The 11,205-nt window shown below is 34.6% G+C and overlaps 1 protein-coding gene across 1 annotated transcript; it reads right to left on the bottom strand.

The window, feature by feature from the left end:
* Positions 1 to 3,686: 3,686 nt before the first annotated feature.
* LOC103831151 (glucose-6-phosphate/phosphate translocator 2, chloroplastic) lies at positions 3,687 to 5,630 on the bottom strand. The gene is made up of 5 exons (XM_009107010.3): positions 5,024 to 5,630; positions 4,698 to 4,923; positions 4,384 to 4,606; positions 4,080 to 4,293; positions 3,687 to 3,960 (listed from the first exon to the last, which is right to left on the bottom strand). Exons 1-5 carry the CDS (start codon positions 5,510 to 5,512, stop codon positions 3,949 to 3,951), a joined length of 1,164 nt encoding a protein of 387 aa, XP_009105258.1. The 5' UTR covers positions 5,513 to 5,630; the 3' UTR covers positions 3,687 to 3,948.
* Between the last annotated feature and the right edge of the window lie 5,575 nt (positions 5,631 to 11,205).

Genomic DNA, 11,205 nt, shown 5'->3' with positions numbered 1-11,205 from the left:
ATAAAGGCATAGATTCTACAAAATGTAAAAAAGCAGGTAAAGGTAACACAGAATTAGGAAACATGTTCACTGAATCACGCAAAAGCTCAGAAGTTTTAAAAGGAAAATCAGATTCCTAGAAGAATACATTGCGTGAGATAAAAACATTTTGAGATTCTAAGTCTATAAGCGTATACCCTTTATAACCAACAGAATAGCCTAAGAAGATACAAAGAATGACTCTTGGAGAAAACTTAGTTTTATCTTTCAGCAATATTAAAGCATAACAAAGAGATCTAAAAGTTTTAAACTGAGTATAATCCGGAGACTTCCCTTCTAATTTCTCAAATGGTGAAACATGATCAAGTAATGATGATGGCAAGCGATTGATTAAGAAAGTAGTTGTAATGAGACAATCACTCCAATATGGCAAATGAATGTTAGACTGGTAAAGCAATGCTCTAGCCACATTAAGAAGATGATGATGTTTGTGTTCTACAACAGAGTTTTGTTGAGGAGTGTAAGCATACGAAAAGTAATGCAACATGCCATGCTTAGTCATAAGATCTGGAAAAGCCAATTCAGGTGCATTATCAGATCGTATAACTTTAATTTATTTTTGAAATTGTGTTTGTATCATTGTGAGAAAAGCTAGAAATACTTTTGAAACATCGCTTTTATATTTAAGCATATACACCCAAGTAAACCAAGTACAATCATCTACAAGTGTAAGGAAATATCTGAAACTTTCAACTGAATCAACACTGAAAGAACCCCAAGTATCCATATGAATCAAATCAAACGGCTGAGAAGCCAAGTTATTATGCAAAATAAAAGCTAAACGTTTTTGTTTGGCGAAACGAAAAATCGAACAATGTGAATCTTCAACAGCAGGCTTGAAAGCAAGCAAAACAGAAGATAATTTCTTTAAAACACTTGATGAAGGATGGCCTAAGCGATGATGCCATAATTGTTCACCAGCCAACAAAGATCCACAAAAAGTATCATGTAAAGTCGATGAAGTAGATAAAGAGGATGAAAGTGATGCATATGGTGATGGTGATGTATGCTCAAGAATGTATAGATTGTTATACATGTTACCCTTCCAAATCATCAAGTCCTAAGAAAGTGCCTAATCAAACAACCAGTAGGAAAGAAATAAGCCTCACAATTCAAATATTTTACAAGACAACTAACACTGATCAAGTTGAAACGAAAATCAGGAACATGAAAAACATCATATAATATTAAAGAAGAGGTAATGTGAATTGTGCATGTGTCTGTTATTGGAACTTGTAATCCATTTGGAAGTGACACTGAGACACTAAAGACATGAGACAAAGAGGTAAACATAGCTAAGTCAAAGCATACATGGCTAGAAGCACCACTATCTATTATCCAAGCATCATGAGGTAGAAAATATTGTATGGAAGAAATACATTGGTTTTAAAAGCGCAAAACACTATTGACATTGGTGAGACTAGTTGATGGAAAAGGAAATATACCAGAAGTTGAAGTTGAGGCCATGACACCATGATCAGTGACAGTAGTTTTACCAGAATGAGAACCGGATGAGGAAGAAACTAAATGCTCTTGAAGTCGAGCTCGAGAATTAAACTGAGCAATGAGATTCTGAATTTGTTGTGGAGTAAAGTTCTGCAAAGTTAAGTTTGCACCCCCCGTAGTGATTTGAGGAGACGACGGTACAATATTAGCTTGAAAATACAGAGGAGAACCAGTTTGAGAAACACATTTGCTATCACATTCGCTGTGTGAGACTGATTGACAGTAGGCGTTTGTACTGGTAATGGTGGTTGGGATTGTTGCATCCTGGACTAAGACTGGTTCTTGTATCCATGCAACTTCAAACACTTTTGGATAGTATATCCAGACTTGCCACAATGTGTACATACTGGTCTTTGTGCATTGCAAGCAGTATTATAAGCACAAACATAAGGATTTTCCGGAACGAGGGTAACATGAGTAGAACTCTGAAACACAACATTATCAATCCGAGAGACTGGCTTGATCAAACGTTGCCTTTCATCCTGTGTGACTATGTTAAATGTCTCCTCAATGGTGGGAATCAGCTTCAACATAAGTACATGCCGACGAATCTGATCATAAAATTCATTCAACCCCATCAAAAACTTAGTCACACAACCTCTTTCCTTCAACTTTTCCCAAAGAAGAGCTGCATCACATTCACACTTCCCACACGTACAAACCAGAAGTTCAAGAGAATTCGTGTGTTCTTCCCACAATGTAACAAATTTTGTATAATAAGCTGACACATCCATAGAACCTTGCTTAATCTTGCTCAACTTCTGCTCAATATCAATGACTCTAGGCACATCATCTTGCTTAAACCTAGTCAATAGATTTTTTCATATCCATTCCGCAGTATTGATGAAAAGTAAGCTCTGGCCAATATTCTTAGACACAGAATTCATCAACCACGTAGCCACCATATCATTGCATCTAGACCAAGCACCATAATCTCTGTGTGGAATCAGGTTTAGAGATCGTATCATCAATAAAGCCAAGTTTATTGCGTACGTTTAGAACCATTCGAATAGATCGCCTCCATGAGTGAAACTTCGAAGGAACAGTTAGACGATCAGTAGCCAGAACAAGACCAGCATGATCATTATGATGAAGATGATACGGATTATCATATTAATCAATCTGAAATCGTTCCGCCGGTTGACTTGAAGTTGGATTCGCCATGAAGAAATGAAGATCAAGAAAACTCATATCACACAATCAGATATCCCAATGATCAATCAAACAGAACAAGAAGAGAATAACAAAGAGCAAACTAAAACATGAGATCACCGATCACAACACAGAGAAGACGAACAAAGCATAAGTAAATAGAGATCGGGAAACTCATACTGAAACAGAAGAAGCGGAAGACGATGTTGAGTGCTTTGATACCAAATTAATACTTGTTCTAACCTTCAAGATCGATCCATGGAAATTCGAGATGAGAGCTCAAAATGATGAAGAAGATAAGAAAAGTCTGTAATACAGTTCAAGTGTCAGTTACATCACGACTAACACATATATATACTTAAGTTCAAGGAGACTTAACCAGACTAGACCATAATTAATCTAACTAAACCAGACTCTAGACTCTGAGTAAACCAGACTATATCCAATAATAAACACATTCACAAAACTTGAAATCCAAGGATTGAAGGACAGTGCTTAAAGTTACATTTGCCCCTTTTCTAAACCATGTAGAGGACGTGAAACTTTTCTATGTTAATAACATACAATTATAACAAACTGCCTTGGAGATGCAGAGGAAATAGTAATGGCTAACCATCATAGAGTTTAAAGATACTTTTGTAGTTGAAATAATTCTAGACCATTTAAAGGACGTGAAGCTTATGCTAGTGTTTTAACCAGGACCTTGCAGCTTACAGCTAGTTTGGCTCTAGGATCTTGTCAATTCATCATTAACAACAAATTGCCTTTTTTGTTTTTTACTTCTTACTGTGAGTGATGGTTCTAAGTTGAGCTTGATTCGGTTCTATATTGAGTTTAATGATGCTTATGTTTTAATTGATCAAGACGTTAAGCTTATGTGTGATAGTATTTAACTAGACTTTCGAGCTTGAGATTTTTGTAGCAGATATAGTTTCCCTCTAGGTTGTATTACTGTTTTTTGATGTCTTTTTTCCGTGATGGTGTTTTCATTTTGGTGAATATTACTGCTTTATATTATGATATAGAATATCTACTTGGTCTTATGCAAAATCTGAAATGATACACAAAATGTCAAAAAAAAATAAATAAATAAGCAAGCACTCTTGTGAGATCATCAACTTCACGCTACAGTTTCTTCAAATCCATTGACAGGGCAAAGCTATTTCCGATGTTGATCTCACCTCAAAATTTATTTCTTGTTAATAGTTCTTATCGAAATCCATCGAAAAAATCCAGCTTCCTAAACCATCCTCATATCTTAGCCTGCTCAAGGATTACAAGGTAACAGAGAAACAACATTAATAATGAAAAGTTCATTACAACTACATAGAAACCGAGAAATGGGCAATTTTTTGCTAGACAACCAAAGATTGTATGCTAACCTGTGAGTATAGGAAAGTTCCAAGAATGGCAATGGCAGCTCCAAGAGCATTGACTGGTTGCACTGGGGTATGAAAAATGATGATCGAAGCCACAATGACCGAAATCCTCTTCATTGTATTACCGATACTGAATGTCAACGGCGAAATCTGGTCTAAGGACATGTATGAAACCTGATTATACAAATGGTAGAACACACTCTGTGCAACTACCCACCTGTAACCACACACAAGAACATCAAAGTTCAGATCCTCAATATGGAATTAAAATTCAAAAAGAGATTACTAATTAGGTTTTAGTTCATACCAGACAAAGTTCGGTCCAATTTGAGAAACTGCGTTTTCCCAACCAGCAGCCCACATTTTAGGACCTTCTACAGCGATTGCAAATGGCGTGAGGATCAAAAGAGACATCATCGATAAGCAAGCGTAGTAATTCATTCCGCTCACTGACTTCCCTTTCATCCCTTTCTTTGAAAATATGTTCCTAAACACAAATGCTAAATTCGATATCATCGCTCCCATAAACCCTGCCAAAAAAACCCACAAAACGTCAGATAAGTGTCATCATAATGTAACATCCATTGGTTACAAAACCAGTTTGTGAGTTTAATGCTTTACCAATCATGTTGAAGTTAAGCTCGGTGACAGCGGCGAGAGCGCAGCCTCCAATGATGGGTAAGAGAGAGAGATAAACTGGAAGAGGGAAAGTCTCTCCCAAGAAGAATCTTGAGACCAAGACACTGAAAGCTGGTTCACCACTTTTGATGATGTGCGTGAAGGACACTGCTACTTTCGACATACTCACTGTTGCTGCCACATGTCCGATTGTGTGCGCCACAGCCACCTGATGAAGCGAAGAAACATTAAACACACATGTCTTAATCAGACAACCAACAATTATAAATCAAGATTTGTTCTGTCTTAAAACCTTGGATTTTTCTTACCGGGAACAGAGTTTTCCAGAAATCGAGATCAGTTTTAGGAGCTTCGGCGATTCTAGAGGCCCAAGAAACGAGCATCATGAGAGAACCACAAGCGAGAGACAAGGTCGAAGTTAGCCAGGGGTAAGGAAAAGCGTTGAGGACTTTCTTGTTGTAGATGTTGAAGACAACGTTGAGTGCCCACCAAGTCGCGAAATAGATTCCGATCTTCAGCTTCTGCGCTGATTGTTCGTCGGGAAGCTCGATGTTGATGTCGAGCGGACGAGATCGATCTGCCTCGTAGGCTTCCACTCTCACCTCGCGCTTGAAGCTAGAAAAGTTCTGGGCAGATGAAATGTGGAGAGGCTTTTGATAGGAGACATTGGAGCTTTGGTTACGGCAGCTTTTTATGATGTGTAAAGGAGAAAAATGGAGCTTCGTCGGAATTGACCGTCTGGCGCCGGTGGAGGTGGCGGAGAAGGAAGATGGAGTTGGTTTAACTGAAGAGATCATTGTTTTTTGTAGAGTGGAGAAGATGTTCCCGAGGTGGGTTCAAGAGAGAGAGAGAGAGAGAGAGAGAGAGAGAGAGAGTAGAGCCGTTTGATTTCTTGGGGTTAATGGAAGAGGTAGAAGAAGAGAATTTATAGGAGATTTTGAGGAGGTTTAAGAACAGAGGAGGGAAAGGTAACGACAAAACAGAATTCAGATATTTTCTTAAATGACGAAACTAGCCTTTAATGTGGACGATTTAAGTGTTAAAAGTATGGTATGGGTATTTCCCTCGAACTACTAAAGAGAAAGTGCGTGAGCTTTTTCCGTTGAAACGTTGAGTTTCCATAACGTTGTTTCAATGATGTCTTCACAGAATCTAAAATCTGTGAGACCAAGACGAAACCAAGTCTTTTTAGTCTTTGCGTCTTACGAGTTACGATTAAGGAAGCAAATATCAACTTTGAAATAGCATAACTTTCTTGCACGGTATACCCATATATTGTACTTATCCGAATTTTTAAATGGGATATTAAACGTTCATCTTTTTCTTGCCTCATATGTTCACAGACCAATACAATCTCTCTTTTTTTTACAACAGTATTGAACTTCTTATCTAGATTACAGCCACCATGATACAATCTGAGTGTATATTTTTTACATTAAACCATTCTTTTTCATTTACATATGAACTGATCACATATGTAGTTTTCCAATCGACCGATAAAAATATGTGTATGGGCATTTACTAACTCTATATATGTAAAAATGAAAAATTTGAACCCTTGTTTTAAGTTTTGGATATCAATAGAGAAATTCTGCTATTTATTTTTCATTATATATTGTACTGAAATTATTTTCTCCTCCTTTGTGGACTAGAAAAGGTTTTCGACCATGATTTTTATTTTCTTGCCGTCTATAGTTGTCAAGGCTCAGAGGTAACGTGACCAAATATCAATCAATATGTAAATGTAAGTAAAGATATTTAATGAACTAAAATAATTTTTTTTATCTTTTATACAATATAAAAAAGAAATCAGTTTGCAATTCTGTGAATGGTACATGTTATTCACTGTTTTAAAATAAAATTAATTATTTTGTTTTTGTTAAACATAAAAAATTAATAAAAACAGTTTTTAGCACAACCGTCCCCACTTCTTAAATCTCTCACGATATTCAATTCACTTTTTCTTCTACAAAAACTGATAACTTTGAGTTTAAACAATAGCTGATGCGAACAAGAAAATTCTGACGCCTCATGTCTAACATCAAATGTCTAACACTCCTTTTATTTCGTGTTCGGCCAAATGTTATCAGTCGTCCTTTGGATATGTTATTTGGTCAATGTTAGAAGGATACAACAACCATATCAGGTAACCATTTCAACATATTTTTCTTTGCTAAATGTTTTGAAGAAAATTTTCAAATTTTAACATATTTGGAGATTTTTTTAAAATCTTTTTGTTGTTTTAGGGAAAATGACATACATTTTATTTATTATAAAATCAGCAGGTTTTAAACTGTATTTGGTCTTCTATATGGATTTATAATAATGTTATGTTTTTAATCTTAGTTTGAACACCAGTATGATCTTTATCGGTAACTCCTACAAGTCCAGGTATATTCCCAGTGGCGAGCGTCTACACAAACATGGACTATCTTTTCTGGAAGAAAAATAATATCATTGTGCCAGACCAAGACAGAGATCCTTATCCCTGGATAATATGGTATGTTTGGAAGGCTCGCAATGATAAGCTTTTCAGGGGTATAGATAGAGACCCTTTGGAACTCGTTCGATACGCAGAGAGTGAATGTCAAGCCTGGTTTAACGCAAATGAGATGATACCGCAACAAGTCCGGGCCAGCAATAATGATGTAAACCAAGTCTTAAGCTTGGGTAATATCTGCTTGTTAGATGGATCTTGGACAGCTTCTGATCGCTTTAGTGGATGTGGATGGGTCTGGATGGATAGTAGGGAGGACATACAACTTATGGGAACACGAAATTTTACTCGATGTGAATCAGCGTTGCATTCGGAGGTAGAAGCGCTGCGATGGGCGATGGAGAACATGCTTCAACACTCGCCGTGCCAGAGCTTTGGAACGGACTGCAAAGAGTTGATCGCAATGATAAATGAACCCCAGAAGTGGCCAAGATTTGCGACAGAGCTGGAGAAGATAGAGACGCTGTAGATTTGTTTTCCGGACTTTAAAATCACCCATGTACCATGTCTGCGCAATCAGTTTCCTGATTTTTTAGCTAAGACTGCTAGGAGCTTTCATAGGGAATTACTTTTCATTGGTTGTTCTATTCCGGTCTGGTTACCCAGACCACCTCAAGCTTGAGTAATAGAATGGCCGTTTGTCGTTAAAAAAAAAAAAAAAAAAAAAAAAAGAAGCAAATTTTATTCTCTTATAATTAAAGACACTTTTATAATCATTTTTCCCATGCATAACATGGGCCATAAACTAGTAACCAGAAATATCATCTACCGGAATCCAGAATAATAACAAAAACTGTAAAATAAATGAGTTTTCTTGCCATTCAAGTGGAATCACATTAATGGGTGGCGACACTTTCACCTTAAAATAAAATATATGAACAATTAACAGACCTCACATTTTTTTGAATATATGTTAAATTTACTCAAAAGAAAAAATACATTGTTTTTGCAACTTGTGCTACAGATTTGAGAAACCAAAAGATAGAGGTATAAAACCTAAACCATCATACTACACTCATTAGTTTTGATTTGGTCATCGAGTAGTATATAATCAATTTAAGAAGGTTGTATGTAAGAAACTCATTAGACCTATAGCATATAGTGGTTCATATATGCGCAGACAAGTCTTGAAAATATGTGTTGTTCGTGTGATATACGTATTTCATATATACGTGTGTACGTGTGTTTATGAAACATTAATTTGGACCGTTGAAATGAAAGAGTATCTGGCCACATGTGCGATGTACAGCTTCAACATTGATGTAACTGCAAATTGAATTATCACCGCAGAAAATATCTCAAAGGAAAACTACAAAACATAACAAAGTTGTTGAACACATGCAACTCTCAATTAGACGACAAACTCTCTCCTCACCAACACGGTTCCTACAACACATGTGTCCTTTGCATGTATGTGTGTGTTTATAGGTCAGGTAAACTTGGTTTGTTTTCGACGGCTAGAAATGTTCCAAGGAAAGTTCGTAATCAGAAAATTTGATTTCCAAATAGCTCACTTGATTGATCTTTCTTCGCGTTTACTCCGTTGAAATATGAGTCGTTGATTTTTTTTTTTTAACAATTAGATATTAAATTATTATGAATTGGTTACACAACAGAATCAAAGGTGAATCTAGGGACCAGTCAAAATAAAACAAATGAAAAGAGTAAAAACAAACTTCAAACCCTAAATTACACAATCGTAAACACTAACTCTTAGTGTTTTTTTTTTAAAAATGCTTTTGTATTTAATTTTTTTTTACAATACAGCTAGATCCAAATAGATTTTTTCGCTAAAATCATAATATCGAGTTTTCCGCCAAAACCGTCAAATTATTTTTTTTCCGCTAAAACCGCAAAATCGAGTTTTTCCGTCAAAATCGGAAAACCAAATTTTCCCGCTACAATCTTAATATCGAATTTTCCCGCCAAAATTAGAAAATTGAGTTTTTTCGTCAAAACCGCAAAATCGAGTTTTTCCGTCAAAATCGAAAAATCGAGTTTTTCCGCTAAAATCTTAATATCGAGTTTTTCGTCAAAACCACAAAATCGAATTTTTACGTCAAAATCGAAATATCGAGTTTTCCTGCTAAAATCTTAATATCGAGTTTTCCCATTAAAATCGAAAAATTGAGTTTTTCCACTAAAATTCAAATACTGAATTTCCCGCCAAAACTACAAAACAAACTTCCCGCCTAAACGGTAAAAACAAAATTTTCTGCAAAAACTTATTTTTCCATGGAACCACAAAACATAATTTCCCGCAAAATGTAAATTAAGAAATTATGTATGAACTTATGCTACTTATGTGGTCTTTTGAACTTATGTATTGTTGTATTTATGGATGAGTTTTAGTCTTATGAACTTATATTTATATTTGTAGACTCATAGATTGAAATTTAAATTTTTTTTTATATGGTCTATTATGAACCTCATGGCAGACCATATAAACATGAATTTTAGTGGGTTTGTCGTTAATAAACATGGTTACTCTATGTTCACAAACAATATATGGATAAATGGATATGAGCTAATGGAGTTGACAAACCCAGTTTACAGCTTTATAAACGGCTTAGCCGGCTCGCTTCTACCGCCAGTATAGATACTCTAACCCTAGCTCTACCCGATGTTCTCAAAGCTAAAAGAAAGCCTGGACGAGAAAACACTGTCTCTAAGTTATTTTCTTCTAATAACATTAATAGTAATCTATGTTGAAAATAAACATTAACAGTAAATCTAAGTTATTTATCAAAAAAAAATACTAAACTATTTAAGTCTTGAGACATAAATACGTATCTACTAAACCGTTTCGTCCGAATAAGTTATTTTTTTGCCCCAAAATTGATCTTACAATGGGATTTTTCGGACGATGGTTTACCATTCAATATTTATAACTACATACTAGATTTCGGACGAGGTTGTTGGATTATATTATAATACAAAGTTTTATTATATCGAAAAACATAATTTTTAACAGCTATATAATCTACAAATTAGTTTATTTGAGATTTTATATGTACATTTTTACGTAAGTTTCTTTTTGACATGAGAATTATATCCGGATCAAAAAAACAAACCGAACCGACCCAAAATTATAGGTTTAGTTCAGGTCCAGAGAAGATAACATATTGGGTTTTTTTTGACCCGCAGGTCTTTGTTTGAGTCCGGGTCCTACCCTAGACCCGATCATAAATATGTGTTTATTAGGTATATTTGGATATTCCGAATATGCTTCCGGTATTATGGATATTGTTTTTAAGTTTTTGGTTTACGATTAGAGTTTTGAATTCAGGTAAATTTTTCAAATTAAAAAAAAAAATTGGGTGTTTGGATAAAATTTTGGGTATTTTTCAGTTCATCGTGTCAGATTTTGAATAAGATTTTAAAATTTTAGGTTTTTGAATTTTTTTGGTATTTGTTTGGAGTTTCAAATACTTTTCGTGTTTCGGATATTTTTCAGATTTTTCATATATTTCAAATTCTTTTAGAATCTTAAATACTCGAACAGATGTGGACCCATTACGTCCATATCAGGTCCAACAACCTTTTGATATAAATTTTTAACGTTATTGTACAAAAACATGGTTGATGAAATATTTTTCTGAGTAAAGGTATCATTAGAAATAATATTAAGATCTGTTAAAAATATTTAAAATATTGTATGTTTAGAATGATTAATCTATTATCAGAAAAATAATAAATAGTTATACATAACTCCAACAACTTTTTTATATTAGATTTTTTAAAACTCTTTCCTTTTTAATAGTATTGATTCGTTTTAAGTGAAAAGTATATAAAAGTATAATATCTAAATAAATAATTTTCAAAATCTTGAACAATCAATACTGATATCGTGAAGTCAGGTTAGCTTTAATAAAACTAATGAATTTCTTCTTTTTTGTGAAGATAACATGAATATTCAGAAAAATCATTTTTAAATATGAAAATATTATCAAACTATAAACGGTTGAAAGTTTAGTATATGATATGAGATTT

Source organism: Brassica rapa, chromosome A01 (assembly GCF_000309985.2).
Source record: "Brassica rapa cultivar Chiifu-401-42 chromosome A01, CAAS_Brap_v3.01, whole genome shotgun sequence".
NCBI lineage: Eukaryota > Viridiplantae > Streptophyta > Magnoliopsida > Brassicales > Brassicaceae > Brassica > Brassica rapa.
The sequence above is the reverse complement of the archived record's forward strand: the minus strand, read 5'-3'. Positions and strand labels throughout refer to the sequence as shown.